Source organism: Salvia splendens, chromosome 2 (assembly GCF_004379255.2).
Source record: "Salvia splendens isolate huo1 chromosome 2, SspV2, whole genome shotgun sequence".
NCBI lineage: Eukaryota > Viridiplantae > Streptophyta > Magnoliopsida > Lamiales > Lamiaceae > Salvia > Salvia splendens.
In genome coordinates this window covers 33,311,808-33,330,997 of record NC_056033.1, presented here as the reverse complement: position 1 = coordinate 33,330,997, position 19,190 = coordinate 33,311,808, and the positions used below count along the sequence as shown (strand labels likewise).

The window sequence follows — 19,190 nt, the reverse complement described above, 5'->3', positions numbered from 1 at the left end:
AGATAACACTTTAACCACATTGTAAAGAGCATAAACTCCAACACAGAACTTAGTAATTGACTAAAAATCTTTATCCGACTAACTTTGTATCCTAAACTTCAAAAACTTAGTAACTAACTGACTGAAAAGCTTAGAGCATCCGCAATGGCGTACTTCCGTGCGGATGTTAGACCGGCGTGCGGGACGTCCGCCATTGTGCAACTGTTCAACGGATACGGACACCGCATGTCCGCGCCTTTCCGCTGACGTCCGCCATTGCGTTGACTCCCACGCCTTTCCGCTTACGTTCGTCGGGACGTCCGCCATTGCGTTGACTCCCACGGACGTCGGTGCGGAATTCCCGATTTTTGCATTTTTTTTGGTACAATGTACTTTTCTTTTTTTTAATTAATGAATTTTTTTTATTCCGTATTCGTTTAGAATTTTTCTTCCGTAAATTGTTAAATTGGTGAATTTGTGATTTTTTTTAATGTGGGAAGTCAGTCGGGATATCCTTGGGGATGTCCGTCACTGTACAGTGGGATGTCCGTATGACGTGGCATCCGCAGTGGGAAGTCTGTATGATGTGGCAGGAGGTGTTTCTACTGGCCTACTTTGAATAAGGATGCTTACGAATTACGTCAAAATTGCAACCGCTACCAACAGACCGCGGGGGATTTCTGCTAGGGATGAGATGCCGCAAGTCCCTTGTGTTAGTGTGTGAAATTTTCGACGTGTGGGAATGGATTTCATGGGCCCGTTTCCATCGTCTTATGGGAACACTTATATATCGGTAGCCGTGGATTACGTGTCCAAGTGGATAGAGGAAAAAGCTACAAGTTCATAATCTATATTGTCAATTGCCTACTATCCCAGCGCCTTTCACCTTTTTTCCCTGTTCCACCAAATTTTGTAAGTTTTTTTTTTTCCTTCATAATCTATATTGTCAATTGCCTACTTGTTGTATTCACTTTTGTTTCATATTCTAGTCAGTGGCTGATTTGATACTGTATATAAACTTCAAAAACATTAACAAAGGCTGCCCTTTTATTTGGAGAAGAAGAAGAACAACTAGGTTCCGGGCTAGAAAACGAAAAAGTTAAATAATTGCCAGTACTACTATTACGTATAAAAATCGTGTGTGAGGATTTGTACCACTCTAATTTTTACTATTATTATATTTGGCCTTTGATTCTAGCATGTAATTCATCAAATCACTAGGCTATTCCAAATAAATACTATATCTGTACCACTTTTATTTTTTTTATTATTATTAATTTTTATTTTTTTGGAATTGTTGGTTTTATAATGTTTTTTTGAATTAAGTAGTGATTAGTGGTTATCGTACTAAACATGTGATTAACAACTGACTATACACATGTGTACTTAATGTTTAGATTCTGATCTTCAATGTGTGCAGAGTACTGTTCAATATGTATCATCGTCGTGGTGGTCTCAGTCATCCTAGCCCGTCCCCTTGTGTAGTAGAACCAGTTCCAGAAAATGTGCATGAACAATCTTCTGATGATGCGGATCTCGATGAGGATGGACCTCATAGTGATGATGGACCCTTACTGCCTGATGGGAGGAAACAGTTCCAAAGGAATCCATATACCGGGTTTGTAATTGATTATTTATTATTAATGGGGCTTTATTATTAATTAGTCAATATTATTTGAATGTTATAGGGCATTAATGATACATCCTTCAATGTCAAGGGAGATAACCGCGACATTTAAGCGCATTCGAAATATCACTGGTTTTAACTGGAAGTTGACACCACAGGAGATAAAAGATGCTTACTTTCAAGAATTTCAAGTAAGTATTGTTTTTAAAAGTGTTCTTTGTTGCATTATTAAAAAAACGTGTGTGCAATATACTTTGCTTTGTCAAATGATTTGATTAATTTTAACAAGGAGTTTTTAATTTCCTACAGAAAGCTTATGCTTGGCCTGACTCCTGGGAGCACGATGTTCATAAACTTTGGAAAAATAGGGCAGCAAAAAGATTCTCTGGCTTCATTTCAGCCCTAAAGAAGATGAAAAATGAGAATGTGGGGAGGCAGGGTTACGTTCTAGAAGAAATGTGTAATGGGTTAGTTGAAACACTGGAATAAACCCACAGTTAAAGCTAAGTCGGAGGCTGCACGAAGATTTGAAGAGCCTAATGGACCTGGTACTGGATATGTCAGACATCATGGAGGATCGGTGTCTGTGGCTGTAATTGCTCAAAAGATTGTAAGTGTCATATATACATCTATCAAACTCATGGTATATACTAATGTTTGTTTTATTGTATTTTGATAAATAGGGGAAAGAAAGGAATATTCCCATTGATGAGTGTATGCATGAAGCATTCATGATACTACACCACAAGAACGGAGAATATACCTACAAGAAGGCTACTGACTTGGATGAAACTTTATATACTATGTTATGCATATATTCAATTGATTTATCATATAACATTGTTGTCATTTATATTTAATAGGAGAAAGTGAGAAGGATTGCTGCCGAGCAATGCGAGGGCACAAATTTAAATGAGATCTTCATGCAAGAGGTTATGAAAGGCATTGACAAGAAGAAGAGGATGCTTGGAACTGGTATCCTTGGACCGACCCTCTTGGAGAATTTCGCTACAAAGACTGCATGTTCAACCAGCAGTCAAGTTAATGCCGAGTGGAAGATTGAGTTGGAAGCTGAGCGCGAGAAAAGAATGAAGCTAGAAGAGGATTTCAAGAGCATGCAAAAGATGGTGGAGGAACTCAGGAGCCAACGTTAGTCCCACTGTTGCTCGGCCTAACGACGACTCTAGAAAAGATGACTTGATGCATCCCAAACCTTTATATTAACTAAGTATTAGTTTCAAAATTCACATAACATTATCAAACATCTATGTTATTTGGAAAAATTCATTATTGGTTTATCCATTGTTGTTTTGCCTTAAAAGTTGTTAATTTATTGTCTACTCCCTATCACCCCCAGTCAAACAGTCAGGCTGAAATCTCGAATAGAGAAATCAAAAGTATCTTGGAAAAAATGGTGAATCCCTCAAGGAAGGACTGGAGTAAGCGTCTGGACAAGTCTGTTCCACCTTCCCGTTGGCATTGATCATACCTTTCCAAAGACAAGTCTGTATGGGGACATGCCAATTTGAGTCTTGAAAGCGGTCCGATAAGCCCATAAGGCGTCGTCTAGACGCTTACTCCAGTCCTTCCTCGAGGGATTCACCATTTTTCCAAGATACTTTTGATTTCTCTGTTCGAGATTTCCGCCTGACCGTTTGACTGGAGTTGGTAGGGAGTAGACAACCGGTGGTGGACTCCATATTTTCTCATCAAGGCCTCGATCGTCTGATTGCAGAAGTGTGTACCCTGGTCAGAGATGATTGCCCTAGGAACCCCATACCGGTTGAATACATTGGCTTTCAAGAATTTCGAAACTTCCTTCGACTACCATGAACTTGTAGCTTTTACCTCTATCCACTTGGACACGTAGTCCACGACTACCAATATATAAGTGTTCCCATAAGACGATGGAAACGGACCCATGAATTCCATTCCCCACACGTCAAAAATTTCACACACTAACACAGGGACTTGCGGCATCTCATCCCTAACAGAAACCCCCCTCCCCCGGTCTGTTGGTGGCGGTTGCAATTTTGACATAATTTGTAAGCATCTTTATTCAAAGTAGGCCAGTAGAACCCACTATCCAAAAATTTTCTGGCCGTTTTCCTTGGGCCAAAGTGCCCGCCACATGCTAAGGTATGGCAGTGGTTGAGTACATCCTTTTGCTCTCACTCGGGGTTGCATATCAATCAATACCATATTAGTAATGCCTCTTCACATTTGTTACATACTCATTTCCCTTTTCTTAAAACAACTAAAAAAAACAACCCTTCATCCTTGAACCTTCTTCAATAAAAATATAAATATAAATATTTTCCACTTTCAAAACTTTTGTTTTTGGTCAGTCGTGGTTCTTAAGTCCCCAAATTTTATCATAACAACAGTTTACCATCTCTTCTCGTTGGACTGAAGAGTGAGTGGCGGTTGTGATTTGGTTTTTACTTTGTAGAGTGAAACGTCCCATATCGACAGAGAGAGACAAAGGATTACCCAAGTGCCACTATTAAAGAAAGAGGCGAGTAGTCTATTAGAATCACGCAGCCGTGCGTTGAGCACATAGCGAACTATTCTTTCGCCTTTTACTAAAAAATATTATGTGCTCATTGCTTAAAAGCGGCATACGCCAATTTTTGGAGGGATCTTTCTTTATTAGGAAGCCCCTAACAACTTGTAAGTTTGAATTTTTAATGAATTCTATGGGAGGGATTTAAGTATTTTGAATAGAAATTGAAGGCCCATTTCCAGTTTAATATATGGCCCATACTTATATTAAGAAAATATCTCTAATGTAATGTTTATGGTATTTTATTTAATCAATGCTATCTGTTATAATCAGGAGCCTTTTGTTATCTAGTAATAAGCGAAGCAAAGAGCATTTGATGAGGAGGAACACCAGAGTGTCAATGAGGGAGAGGAGGTGGCCATAAATGGGTTCTCATCGGTGTGAGAGGAGAATTGCAGAGAGAGTGAGAGAAACAGAGTGAAATTGGAAATGAGAGACAGAAGGAAAAGTGAACTGATTATGACATAAATACAGGTATATTGATACGATCCTATCTCCCAATTATTTAGTATCTTTTGATTCACCATATCTTTTCCATATCTTTGTTTTCTTATTCAATAAGTTAGGGTAGTAGTATTCTAGTATTATAAATAGGAGAGGATGTTATCATTTTAATCAATGAATGAATATATTATTTTGGCCAAATGCCTTGCGATATGCTTTGAATCCATAATTCCCTACGCTACCTGCTGCCCGACGAAATCTCTCCGCGCACAGCCGGAACGTATATCTGATCTGTAGCCGTTGCCCGACGAGTTGGAACCCGTGCACAAGCGCCCAGATCCTTATCCCCGCCGCCCACACGGGCGCCGGATTTATCTCTTCATAGTTGTTCTCCGTTCTACCGAACGTTAGGGATTTAGGTCCTTAACAACTGGTGCTTTCATCCAGTACTCATGATGCGTTTCAACAACAACAACTATAACAACAACAACGGCAAGGCCGTATGGGGCTCAGGCCGCCAGGAATCTTACCCGGCGAACAGGTTTGGAGGACGTCCTTCGACGGCGGGCCGACGCGATGGCGGAGGGTTCCACGAACACAACATGGACGATGGCGAGGGGGAGACCCGGCAGCCGGATGAGTCCCGCCTTGATGAACCCATTTCTAGTAAACTAGATCGCGTTTTGGACAGATTGGACAAATTCGATGCTTGGAGAGACGACATAGATCGCCGCTTTGAGAATCTTGACCCTACTTTGTCGCGTGAGGCTGAACCTCCTTCCGGTTTCGACGACGGCGATGATTGGGATTATGAGGATGTGTGTTGGCAGAGATCAGGAGATAGGGGTTTGCGTGGGAGAAACCCTAGCGGGGATTTCGCGAGGGCCCACATGAGGACAGGGCACGACGCGATAGCGGGGGTCGTAATGGGCCAGGATGGACCACGCCGCCACGACCTGAGCCAGCTCCCGACGGGGGAGAGCATCGAAGTGCAGGACAACCATAGCGAGACCCATCGCCGCTCCCAGATGGACCAACTCCTCCACGACATCCTAAAGCGAGGTATCGGGGGCGCTTTCACGACCAACCCCATCCGCGAACCATTGCTAACAATTGAGATCAAGGGGGTTGGGACGATCGCATAGACCACCGTCAGCGACAGGGTTTTGAGGAGTATCCGAGGCGACACCAACATCTTCATAATGGTGTGCCGAGCAGCCTACATACCGGTCACCGCAGTCTGACCGATTTCTGAGTCACGACACAGCTCCATTGACTGCCGTTGCCCCGCCACGGTCCGGCTTTACCCACTGGCCACACCAGTCCAGCAAGTTTATTGATTCGGGGAAGCAACGTGGTCTACCCAATACTCCCAATCTCATGGTTCGTTCGCCTTGCCCAGCCCAACTAGCAACCCTAAGTGATTACAACGAGAAACTGCATATTTATAAATTGGAGCACGCCGCCCTTCTCGCCCGCGTGAATGCATTGTTTGAGAAGAATATTGATGACGATAATCTAGCTGAGGATGTTCCCGACAGCGTTGCTCACAGTGGGGGTGCTAATCTTGTTGTACCAAATGACGAGTCCCTGGAAGAGATCGTCAAGACCGACAATACGTCGCTGCAAGTGTTCGTCGGGACATATGATGAGAAGATTGATGATATTAGTGTTCCAACACATAAGGAATTGGAGATGAAAGATGATGTAGCGACTTTGCTGGAGAAAGAAAATAAAGCCGAAGCCATTCGATCTAATTTAGAGCCGAAAGAAAAAGATTTCTGTGTGTTGAGTGAGAAGCCGAACAAGAGAGAGAGCATGGAGAATCAGAGCCTTGTTGATGACATCGAGGCTGGATTTGATATGAAAAAACAGGACAGTCAAGAGGAAATGGAAAAGAAGTGAAGGTTGTTTGAGGATGAGCTTAAATTAAAAGCAGAAGAATTGGGTAAGGCAGGGGATGCTCACTCCGGTTCGCAAGCACTTGTTTGTGTCTATGTGGATTTGAATGTCAGTGATGTTACAAGTATGAATCCTCGATTACCGTCGCTCGACGCCGATGCAAGGTTGATTCCTCTGAGAAATGACACGCTGTGTTTGAGCATTCATGGAGGTGTGGCAAAACTTTTCATTTTAGCATTGAATTGTCACGACAACAATGTGGCGGGGGTGTCCACCATATCTTATACCCAACACGGTTCTCTATTGGTGATTTTGGGTGAAAATGATGAAGGGAAACTCACATCTATTCGGTGGGCATTTGATCGAGGAGGAGATACCTCGCCAAAGCTTCTACTTTCAACTCTCTTCGTGGTTTTATGGTTCCTACCTAGAGGACAAGGTGGATTTCAACCGTGGGGGGTTGATACGATCCTATCTCCCAATTATTTAGCATATTTTGATTCACCATATCTTTTCCATATCTTTGTTTTCTTATTCAATAAGTTAGGGTAGTAGTATTCTAGTATTATAAATAGGAGAGAATGTTATCATTTTAATCAATGAATGAATATATTATTTTGGCCAAACGCCTTGCGATATGCTTTGAATCCATAATTCCCTACGCTACCTGCTGCCCGACGGAATCTCTCCGCGCACAGCCGGAAGTATATCTGATCTGTAGCCGTTGCCCGACGGGTTGGAACCCGTGCACAACCGCCCAGATCCTTATCCCCGCCGCCCACACGGGCGCCAGATTTATCTCTTCATAGTTGTTCCCCGTTCTACCGAACGTTAGGAATTTAGGTCCTTAACATATATTTTATTTTTCATTGTATATATTACATGGTAATTAAAATGTTTTGATCATATTGAAGACGTCCTATAGCCCCACCATTTTCTATTTTATCAAATCAGATTATATTTTGAAGGCAATTTAATTTAATGGGAAAAATAAGAAAATAATAGAGTTTGTGGATTAGGTGCAATAACCTTTAAAAGTATAATAGAAACTTTAAGTACTACTAGTATTAAATAAACATGATTGAATTGACACATTATTTCAAACACTCCGTTCCATTTTTTTCACGGGGATTATTCATTTTCAGATCGTTTCATAAACTATGACACAAATTTAGAAATATTTTTATTACTTATATAATTTTATATAATAATAATAGTAGTAGTATAGATTACATTATTTTGTAGTACTATAATTTTTCAACTTTCCTAAATATATATGTCAAAAGAATGTGTCATAAATAAGGATAGAGATAGTGGAGTATTAATGTTTTTAAGGTTTTACAACAAGGGGTGTGATCAAATACTAACTTTTTATAGTAATAACTAATAACTAAATATCAATTTTGTATGTTAAAAATATCAACACAAAGACATAAATTTATCAATCTTTCTTGTGTTGATAAATTATGTCTTTGTGTTGATGTTTAAATTTACATGTTGCATTGATATAATTATGTCTTTGTGTTGATAATTTTAATACACAGTATTGAAAATTATTAGTTATTATTGTAAATTAGTTAGCACACTAACGCAACCCTTTACAACAAACAATAATACTACCTCCGTCCCTGAAAATTCGTCCCAGTTTTCCATTTTCGTCCGTCCCCCAAAATTTGTCTCGTTTCACTTTTACCATATTTGGTAGTGGGTCTCATATTCCACCAACTCATTCCTATTCACATTTTATTATAAAACTAATATATAAAAGTAGGTCCCACAATCCACTAACTTTTTCAACTCACTTTCCATTATATTTTTTAAAACTCATGTCCGGTCAAACTGGGACGAATTTTGGGGGACGGATGTAGTAAAGGACAACGTGAGACACTGATTGACCAACAAAAAACTACCAAGCAGTTTCGATCTCCAAACTCCCCAACTGTTGGTTTGGTTCTATTTTCTCAGATCTCCGATAGGTGCATCACTCGTTCATGAAACAATTAATTACACACATATCTATTTTACAAAAACATGACAACAATATACTTACAACAAAATTGATGATGACACACTAAAAAACCATTAAAAAAGAAAGAAATCATTTGGAGGAGTAGGAGTTGGGAGAGAATAGGCGCTTGGGCGAGAACATCCCCATATGAAAATATCTGGGCGACGCCACACCATCATAACTCGGCATCGGACTCGGCGGCATGATGTGTCCTCCTTCTTCCCTATTACTCCTATTCACGCTAAACGAGCCGCACTTGGCCAGCTTCCCCAGCCACGACTTCTTCCTGTGCGACGTCCTCCCGTTGATGTTGTCGCACATGTACTGCTTCACCATCAGCAGCCCCTGCTCCATCACCTCCCGCGGCGGCGACACCAGCGGGTTCCCCTCCGTGCTCAGCTTCTGCAGCTTCTTCAGGCACCCTATGGAGTCCGGGAGGGCCGCGATCCTGTTGTAGCTCACGTCCAGCTCCACCAGCGACATCAGCAGCCCCACCGAGTACGGCAGCGTCTCCAGGTACTGGAAGTTCTGGCTCACGTTCAGGATCTGGAGGTTTATGAGATTCTCCAGATCCTCGGGGAGGGACCGGAGGCAGTTGAGGCGGGCATCGAGGACCCGGAGCTCGGTGAGATGGGAGGTCGAGTGAGGGAGGAATGCCAGGTTGTTTGAGTTCACTGATAGCTTTCTTAGGTTCAGAAGCTCGAACCCCATCGTGTCTGGGAGCTGCCGGAGCTTGTTGAAGTTGGCGTTCAGCTCTTGAAGGGATCTGCGCTGACCATAATTCATTAATTAAGTAATGGTGGCGGCCAATTTGATTGAGATGGAATTGACCAGTTTTGTTTAGTAGTGAGGGTTGATAAGTTGAATGGGTATACGATAAGCCACATGAGCTGTTGTACTAAAATTAAAATATTATTTATTACTACTCCCTACCTGCAGTTCTCTATGGTTGGGGGAAGTTGTTGGAGGAGATTGCCGGAGACGTTCAAGATCTTGAGTTTGGAGAGACATCCTATGGAGTTTGGGAGGCACTTTAGCTGATTGGAGTGCACGTCTAACACCATCACGTTTAGCAGCCGCGCAGTCAACGATTCCGGGATCGTCTGTCAATCAAATTAAATTTTATTTTTTGGTAGCAATTGATGATGTGTATGGAAATGAAATTACCTGGAGATTGTTGTTGGAGAGGTCTAATTTGCAGATGCAGGCCAAATTGAGAAAGGGACTAGGAAGTGAGGTTAAGGACATCCCACTCAAATCCACAATCTCCAGCTTTTTGGAATCATCTGATTTCATCCTCCCCTTCTTGTCATTCCTCCGATTTAACTCCGACCGCTGTCGCTCGCACATCTTTCTCTATTCTAAGTATATGTTTGATTATTGGACAAAATGAATAATCCTACACAAGAGATAACGGTCTTAGTTATTTGGGCTGACAAGGGAGAGATTCAGGAGAGGAAACAAGATCAGAGAGACAGCGGTACTGATCCTATCCTATCCTACCGTATCTATAGAAGATAGAGAATGCGGAAAATAGAGAAATTAATATATAGTACAGCAGGCGTACGGTCATAAATCCAAGGTACGAATTCCGTATAATATGAGTGTGTAATGACGTTACATATTTCTTAAAGTCAACCATTTCGGTTACTTGTTGTGATGCCCCTCTACTTCTTCAGTATTTAACATTTACGTTACCTACACCGTAATCAAATATAGGACTATTACTTTTATTCCTAAATAATAATTTCATTTTTTTTTACTTTTATAGTTGCAAAAGGGAATAAACCTCATTTGGTATGTGCTGATTCACACCATTCACTTAATACATCGCTTTAAATATTCCAATCAAATAGAGCTGGCATTGCATCAGATTTTGTCAAATATAGAAATTCTCAGCATTTGAAAATTCGAGTAGAAAAACTAATTGAGAGATCGATCAACGTTCGATTTGTAATTTAACAATATTACTATATGTTCCACTTCCACTTTCATAGACTAATTGTGTTTGCAAGCAAGTTGTCCTTGAGAAAAAAATATCAGTAGTAGCTGATTTCCTAGTTATATTATGCACTCACATGAATATACAATTTGATTCAGTTATGTGTTGGAGATATATTATGAAAAATATAGTACGGTCAATTTGATTTCGTCTCTATCCGCTTGGTGTTTCTTCTTCACAAATAGTACTCCCTATATAATTATTTGAATAAAGGCTAGATTCTGTTTGTGAATGTACATTTCTGTTTTGGTGAAATGCATAACATAATACATTAATCTATTATTATAAGAGTTTACTTTGTGAAGGGCCAAACATTTCAAGACTGCATAAATAATACTACTCTATTAATAATCCTTAAGGAATACAGTTGTGCCGAGCTGGACTAAAAGAAAGAGAGGACACATATGTGCATCTAAAAAAAAGGGATACAATTGAGAATATATCCAATATTAATTAATTAAGCGTGATTTTTTAAAAATATTTTCTGTCGAAGTTAATTCTATAAATTAGGAGTAATTTATTTGGGACAATTGTACCATTATATAATACTCCTATATACTATGATTAAACATTCAATAAATCCAATCATGTACATCAGCTTATATAAATACGGAGTACTTAAGTCAACAACTACGAACCGTCAAAACAATTAAATAATGTTCGGTACATAAAACATTTTATACAGATAATAGTATTTAAAAAGTTTGATTAAAAAAACATGTACTTTGTCAGGTCAATTCAAGCCAGGTGAAATTATAACAAATTTTGAATTCGCCAAAAAAAAAACAAATCTTTCTGTTTGCTCATATAAAAATGGAGGGTGGGGTGTCTCCATCGTTATTTCCCAGTTGAAATTAAATATCAAAATCCCATCATTTAAAATATCAACTGTCCATCATAAACTAATATAGACTAGATCATTAAGGAATAATAAAACTAGATCAATCGAGGACAACACGATAAGGATTACTAGTAATCCAGATTAACAATACGCATATTATTAATTGTGTTGTATAAATAGTGTAGCGATGAAAAAGACAAGTATTCAAAACATTTTGTAAGTCAATCGACAAACTTGTTGGCTTCCAAATTTTCTAATGTGAAATTAGTTAGAGCTGATCGTAACGATTCTGATTTCTACATTTTCATGATTTTAGTCAAAATATATGATAAGGTTGTTTCTCAACAAGTTAATAAATAATAGCGTAAATAATCTCATTCAACATTTGAAAGTTTGAGGGCACCTTGTTTATTATCAAGTGGAGCATTATTTATCTTAGACTTGTAAATATATTTGAGTTTTGAGTCAAGTTTAATTGCATTCTGTTAATAAATATCATAAAGTGTAACTCTTTTTTTGAAGTAGCAAAATTGCATCCCACCATAATTTTTACATCAAAATATTATAGGTTAAACACCATTTTGAATGGAAGTGTACTAATCAATCTCAGATCAAATATCAATAACTCAATGACTATTTGTGAATAAATAACTACTCCATAAGGTTAGTCACAATGAGAAAAATGTCCAAAATGCCAATGGAAATTATTTTCCCAGTAGCTTTCCGGGATTATCAAACTATGATCATTCCGAATATATAAAAAGGATCATCAAGTCTACAAATTATGACTAGACGAAGACTAATGGGTGATATTGAGCTCTGATTAATTGCTTTATTTATTTTAATTCATTTGCTACACCTTTAGTCCAATTAAACTTCAATATTTAGTATGATTTACATGAAGACTCGTATTACTTTTCAACTTTATTAATTATATTTAAATCTAGGCTTGATGAGTGTGTAATAAAATTATAAAAATGTTTCGATTTTGTCCCGATACATGTAAGGATGCGACTTTAAAAACGAAATGTAGTATTTACTTACTAGACACAACAACTCTATAGTTCGTCAATTAGTAGTGGCAATTTATTTGATGATATTTACCCAATTTAATATGGAGTATTTTTCCTTTTTCCATCGAGTTTTATTAATATGTTTCAATCGAGTTTTTTTAATATTTGACAAAATTCGAATATCTTTTTTAATATTTGACAAATTTTGAATAAAGTTGACTGTAGCATATCCATATGCAAGTATTTTTTCCTTTTTCCGACTCTTTGGAGTTGCCGATTTCAAATTTCTTATTCTAAAGTAAAATTTCACATAATAGTAGTATTCAACATTGACCAGTTAACATTATAACTGGTTAAATTTGACAAAAAAGGTGAGAAATAATTATTTGCATAAATAAAAGGCAAGTCAATGGTCTTCTCTGGCCGAGTGGTTTAGCCAGAATTTGGCATTTGCCACAAACTTTTTTATATTTTGTTTGTTATTTTCATTAAAGGTCAATTACCATATCTAATTAACTTCTGTTATTTTTTTATCATATTTGGCACTAATAAATCAACGTGGTTTACTACGTAGCTTTTTATCATACTTGTCACGAACTTAAAAGTAATCTAAAATAAACATTTCACAGTTGCCCACATACAATAAGATTTTTGCTGAAGATATCTTATTTTGGATATATGAGTTGGAAAATAACAGACAAAATGTAATTTTTTTTATTTTCAGACTAATTTTAAAATTTATAGAAAATGCCAAAATTTGACCAAAGTTCATAATTTTATGGACCAAAACTCCATAAAACCACTTATTAGTGAAAATATACCAATAAAATCAAGTTAGATCTACCCATGAAAAATACGTACTGTAATTTTGTTGTCTGATGTCATCTGGGACAAGCATTACATTACTATCAATTGCCGACTCCGATTATCCGCCTGATATGGCCATAGGCAAATGAATACACTGCGGATAATATGGGTGTCATGCCCACGGTTTCCGGTTCCGGCAGTTAACAGCCGAACCGGAACCGTGGCGATTTTTTCAAACCGGAACCGTCGTATTTGGAACCGCGGTCCGGTTCCGGTTCAAGATTTTTCGAACCGGAACCGTCACCGAACCGCCGATTCCGGACGGTTCGGAACCACCGATTCCGGACGGTTTCACGGTTCCGGCGTGGTCACCGAGGCGTCAGCGGTGCGCAACTTTTTCAGGCGGGTCTGTCGGCCGAAACAGGCGGTTTTTAGACCGAAAACCGGTGGTTAACCGTAAAACCGGCGGTTTCCGGTGCCAGTGCGGAACACGAGGCTGACACGTTGCAGGTTGGCAGGCGGTTTGTTGACCAAACCGGCGGTTTTGGCGGTAAAACCGGCGGTTCCGGCAGTTTTACACCAAAACCGCCGGTTTCGGCCGAATTTAATTTTTTTTTAATTCTGATTTTGAATTCAAATTCATTCATTTCCCCTCATTTTTATCTATAAATACCCCCTTCTATCCTCACTTACATTCACCTCATTCTTGTGTTAACAAGAGTTTCTCTCTTCAATCTCCCAATTCTCTCTCTTTGTCTCCCATTTCTCATTTGTGCTATTGTGCTTACATTTGAATTATTCAAGTGCTACTCTTATTACGCATTGTTATACACTTATACTTGTTCCCGTAGTTCTATAAGTTGTCTTTCTCAATTGCTAAAACAAAAAATATATATATTATTCCATATTTCTAGTTTTCTACTATATAATTTGTTACTATCAAGATGTCTTCATCCTGAAAAGGTCGTGTTGATAAGGGAAAGGGAAAGTCCAAGAGGCCAAGTCGAAGATCCTTTATTGATGAGATTTCTCAAAGAAACATGGATGCGTGGCAGGTTAATAATTATTATCTACTAATATTATTAATTATGAATTACATTACATTATTGTTCATAATTCTACTATTTGATATTTACAATACAAATATTATTTTGTAGATTCGAGAAGAGCAAGATATGGCCAATGCTATTGCTCTCTCTCGCTCTCAATCCCAAGGCGATGCTTATGTTGGTACCGGTAGTGGTGCTCCCGGCCGCGGTGCCTATTCTCAACAAATTCCAACCCTTGTGAATCTTGATGACGACGATGATGATGATGACGAGGAGGAGGAGGAGGAAGAGGCGGAAGAGGTTCTAGAAATGCCACCCCCACCACCACCAAGGAGTCGTCGTGGTCGTGGACACCCTCCTCAACCTCCTAAACCAATTGAAAGGTCTTTAACCTCAAACATCATGGTGAACCATTTCAAGAAGGTACGAGATAGTACCGATCCGGACACTTATAATGTGTATTGCAACTATTGCAAAAACGTATACACATTCCGAAAGGGTGGAGGATATGGTACATTTACCCGTCATATGGAGAAAGCGCATCCGGTCGAGTTTGGTATCACTCCAACCCAAACTCAACTCAACTTTCAACATGGAGTCGGGACCGGGAGTGGGACGGGTTCATCCCAAACATCAGGTATGTGTAGCAATACTCTTTTAAAATATGATCACAAAAATGCTCTTAACGTGATGTCAAGATTTGCCGTGATGAAACATTTTCTGTTCAATGCTTTTGATAACGATGCGTTTGAGTTAAGTATGCGACAAGTTTATAATGTCGCTGCAAGAAAATTGAGTCGAACTTCTATGACTCGAGCTGTTGTTAGACAATGCATGGAAAAGAAGGCGCAATTAGGTACGTTTATTGTTAACTTGGGTCATAAAGTTTCAATTTGCTCTGATGTGTGGACTGATTATTTTTGCAAAAATTCGTATATGGGCATCACTGTGCATTTCGTTGATCACAGTTGGACTTTAAACAAACGTTTGGTTGCATTTCGAGAATTTCCCACACCACACACTGCACAAGCAATTGCTCAATTGATCATTCAAGTTTTGAATGAATTTCAATTGATCAATAAAATTTTTTCCGTTGGTTTTGATAATGCAAGCGCTAACACTGCCAGTATAGATGAACTCATCAGTGCACGTTCTCCTGTTATTGATGGCAAATATTTTCATGTGCGATGTATTGCCCATATTTTGAATTTGTGTGTTCAAGATGCAATCGATTTGTGGCAAAAGTATGTTGATCCTATTAGAACTGTTGTTAAGTTGATTCATAACAAAGCTCCTATTGGTAGAGCTTGGAAGAAATATTGTCATAGCAAGCAGTGCAGGTACACCAATTTTCGTTTGGATGTTTCAACTCGTTGGAACTCGACGTACGATATGTTGGAGTCGGCCTTGAACCACATTGAATATTTATGTGATTTTTTTAGAACTTGCCCGCATGTTCCTTCTGATTTGCTTTTGATACCCTCTTGTTGGGACCACAACATGAATTTGTTTCGATTATTCCAAGCTTTCAAAAATGCCACTGTTGAGTTATCTGGTGTTTATTATCCTACTTCTGTGAACATTGCATGTATGTGGCAATTGGTTTTAAGACATGTGTAAAAAATACTCAATTCATAGAGTTGAAGGCTATTTTGTTTTATATGGTAGAAAAATGGTTAAAATATTTTGCGTGTATTCCTAATGTGTTTTTTATTGCAAAATGCTTGGATCCAAAGTGGAAGTTGCATGGTGTTCATAAAATTTTAGACATGTACTATGGTTGTTTGTACGATTTAGATTTTTCTCAACTTCGCGAAATGGGCTTGACAAGAGGAGAATGCTTCGAACTAAGTCTTCCGAATGTTGATGAAATCAAACTAAGGTTAGATAGTGCACTTCGTGCTCTCTACGCGGAATATGAAATGCGGTATAACACCGCTCACCAGGTACGTGCTCCTCCTAGTCCTTCTACATTTGATTTTGGTGGCGGGAACTATAGCAATGTCATGATTGATCCAGGCGTAGTATCACAATTGCAAGATCTATACGGTGCTACAACCAATAGGACTAGAGCTACTAGTGAGTTAGATATATATTTGGAATCGCGCTCTATTTTTCAAGATGCAGGTCCTCCTACTCAACAAATTGACGTCCTTAATTGGTGGGGAACACATGACAAATAGTTTCCGATACTCTCAATAATGGCTAAGGAGATTTTCGCCGTTCCCGCTTCCATCGTCACCGTTGAGCAAGCTTTTAGTGTCGGCGGTTGTGTCCTAGACGACAAAAGGAGCAATCTCTCCGCCAAAACATGGAAGCCACTATGTTACTTGATGATTGGGCAAAGGCGGACATGAGAGCACAAGAGCCGGATTTCGACTTCCGTATAGAGAGTGATGGTGAAGACTTTTCCACCGATGGTGATGACGAAGTCGGAAGCGAGGGCAAACCTATGATATTGAAGAGTTTTAGTGTTCATCGATGATATTTCTTCCGGTAACCTATGATATGATGTGCAAAATTAGTTGTTGACTAGCAACTTTTATTCGAAGCCAAGAAGTAGATTAGGTTATTCATCACGTGGAAATGCAGTGGTTATTTTAATATATATTCAAATTACCAATTTTCTAAAACTAAAATTTTTCATATTTGATTCTATTTTTATTTTGAGTTTTTTTTCTAACTCTTTATAAATAAGTACCTTTGTTAAATGTATAGTAGTATAACGTTATTTTACGAAAAAATAAAACTACTCAAAATGAATGATCCATTTTTAGTCTTAAACTTTAAATCATTCATGTGATATAATTAGAGCCAGTAAACCACTTTTAAGATAATTGAATCCAAAGATTAACTGAGGTTCCTCCAACTAAATTTAATTACGCTGTCACACAAGCTTGAATACTAACGTACTTATTTATTTAGACATAGTTTGATAGCTATGTTATGTTTCTTTCAGCTAGACATGATATAAATAGTGATAGTTATCATAGTTTCGATTAGTTAATTTATCTTGATTGAGTATTTGGTAGCTAAAGATAGTTGTGAGTTATCCTATTTAGATGTTTGGTACAACAAGTTACAATTAAAAATAAAAATTAGGATTGTCAAAATTATCCTCATTAATTTTACTTAATGATTAAACTATATATCCTCATGTTGTCTTAATTTTGGATCGTTTTGGCAATTAATTGACGATGAAAAATACCCAAGCTTACCATTTCTTATTATATAAAATGCTAAAAATGGAGTACATAGTGAAGTAACAAAGAAAATGAGTGTGGTAATTGATGTATCACAATCCCACAGGGTCCAGAGGATTCGCTAGACCACAGGGTCTAGGAGATCGTGGAACCATCAGAATTCGGTCGTTGGAGACACACTTTTCCCGCTTCAAAACCTCAACCCACTACACTATTGGCTAGTATAGGGAAGCAAATGATCGATCTCACGAGAACGGATGTGTTAGCATGCATTAAGAGGGTTTTGGGAGAGTTTGCCTGCTGCCACGCAACAAGTGGGTTGAGAAATTAAACTCTTAGACTTGGGAAATCAAAAGCAAGTTACTCCATCTACTGGACCTAAGAAACAGAAAGAGAACGTAAGCATGCATGGGTAACAGAAAGGATGATTTAACTAAAGAAATGCAACGACTAAGGTACTTGACCGGGTAAGCTGGTTTCCTAAAACGGGTAACAAAGCGTGAATATGCAGTGGGGACCATTTTCCCGAATTACGCAGTACGATGGGAAAGCTGCAAAAAGTAAACAACACAGACGACAGATCTGACTACTAACTAACTTCTACCTTCATCTTCTCCAACAATTGAAATAACAGAGCTGAAAACAGAGTATCAATCATACGAAACAGAGCAATCACAGAACCTGCTGCAAACATTACGATCGAACACGAACGACTAGATCTAAACTACTAGGCCAAGCAAACAAACAGGAATCAGTAATTATCCATAACCATGCAAAATTTAGAATGTCACAACTCAGATCCACAACTCCTTTTAACAATTTTACTTAGATCAACAGAGAAAAACGCTCCAAAACGTCAACCCATACTCCTCAACTTTGATTCAAACAATTCAACGACAAACCAACTTCGATCAACCCGATCTCCACTCCGATTCAAACAACAGTTGTGAAAAGCACCCAAAACAGTAAATACCAACAATCAAACATCAGAAGCAGTTGAACAGAAAACATGAAATTCCATACCAACGATAGTCAAAGTTCAACACAGAAGAAATAAACGCCGAGCTTCTAAAACGGTGAAGTTTCGGCTTAAAGTGACGGAAAACAACAAAAAACGATAAATTGTATCTTCGCCCTTCTCGAGGACGGTGTTACACCACAAAATCCAAGCTAGACCACCACGAATTCCCAGAATTTTACCCCATAAGTATCTAAATGCTCAAAGAAATGATGTGTGTGAGTGATGAGCTAAGAACGAAAGGTGAATGATTCTGATCTCTCTTCATGTTGTCTCTATTTATAGTTGAGGCTCGAACTTCTAGGGCAGTTCCTCTGCTGAATTGTCGATTTTGCCCTCATAGAAAGTCCTTTAAACAAGACACTTTTCTGCTCACAACTGCGTCCTTGATATCTTGGGTCAGGTTGCAACTGGCTTCTTCACTCCACTATTCCTTCAGTTTCCTCTGTCTGGTGGATTTTTCCTTCTGTTCCCTTGACCTGACAAATTCTCTGTGCACCTGAACTCAAAAAATATATTAGTTCACAGAAATAATAGAATTTAACCTCATAACCGATGCATGAAATTGACCTTATCAAACTGCTCACACTTAAACTGTACTTGTCCTCAAGTATGAAAGACAAAATAAAGAAATAAGGCATAGTTCATGCATGGTTATTATTCGACTGACCTCAAAGAAAAGAAAAAGACGCAAACTCCTAGACCTAGATGCAAAAGGACTTGGACACGAA

At 38.6% G+C, this 19,190-nt stretch overlaps 2 protein-coding genes and 1 non-coding gene across 3 annotated transcripts; 2 read left to right on the top strand and 1 right to left on the bottom strand.

Annotated features, from left to right (window-relative positions):
- The first annotated feature begins 839 nt into the window (after window positions 1–839).
- LOC121772118 lies at window positions 840–2,144 on the top strand. Its single transcript, XM_042169104.1, has 4 exons — window positions 840–891; window positions 1,400–1,597; window positions 1,668–1,797; window positions 1,916–2,144. Exons 2-4 carry the CDS (start codon window positions 1,413–1,415, stop codon window positions 2,093–2,095), a joined length of 495 nt encoding a protein of 164 aa, XP_042025038.1. The 5' UTR covers window positions 840–891; window positions 1,400–1,412; the 3' UTR covers window positions 2,096–2,144.
- Window positions 2,145–4,148: 2,004 nt separating this feature from the next.
- Window positions 4,149–4,267, top strand: LOC121793164. The gene has a single exon (XR_006049007.1). It is a non-coding gene; the product is annotated as a U5 spliceosomal RNA (small nuclear RNA).
- A 4,142-nt stretch (window positions 4,268–8,409) lies between these two features.
- On the bottom strand, window positions 8,410–10,045 carry LOC121769021 (plant intracellular Ras-group-related LRR protein 6-like). Its single transcript, XM_042165673.1, has 3 exons — window positions 9,694–10,045; window positions 9,460–9,629; window positions 8,410–9,292 (listed from the first exon to the last, which is right to left on the bottom strand). Exons 1-3 carry the CDS (start codon window positions 9,874–9,876, stop codon window positions 8,617–8,619), a joined length of 1,029 nt encoding a protein of 342 aa, XP_042021607.1. The 5' UTR covers window positions 9,877–10,045; the 3' UTR covers window positions 8,410–8,616.
- Between the last annotated feature and the right edge of the window lie 9,145 nt (window positions 10,046–19,190).

What these genes read in the sequence shown, in the direction of transcription:
- LOC121772118 (XM_042169104.1), top strand. Translation starts at nt 1,413, where the DNA reads ATGTATCATCGTCGTGGTGGTCTCAGTCATCCTAGCCCGTCCCCTTGT. An exon ending in CAAAGGAATCCATATACCGG is followed by an intron (nt 1,598 to 1,667) that starts GTTTGTAATTGA and finishes TGAATGTTATAG; the next exon opens with GGCATTAATGATACATCCTT. An exon ending in CTTACTTTCAAGAATTTCAA is followed by an intron (nt 1,798 to 1,915) that starts GTAAGTATTGTT and finishes AATTTCCTACAG; the next exon opens with AAAGCTTATGCTTGGCCTGA.
- LOC121769021 (XM_042165673.1), bottom strand. Translation starts at nt 9,876, where the DNA reads ATGTGCGAGCGACAGCGGTCGGAGTTAAATCGGAGGAATGACAAGAAG. An exon ending in TCTCCAACAACAATCTCCAG is followed by an intron (nt 9,630 to 9,693) that starts GTAATTTCATTT and finishes TTTGATTGACAG; the next exon opens with ACGATCCCGGAATCGTTGAC. An exon ending in CCAACCATAGAGAACTGCAG is followed by an intron (nt 9,293 to 9,459) that starts GTAGGGAGTAGT and finishes TGGTCAGCGCAG; the next exon opens with ATCCCTTCAAGAGCTGAACG.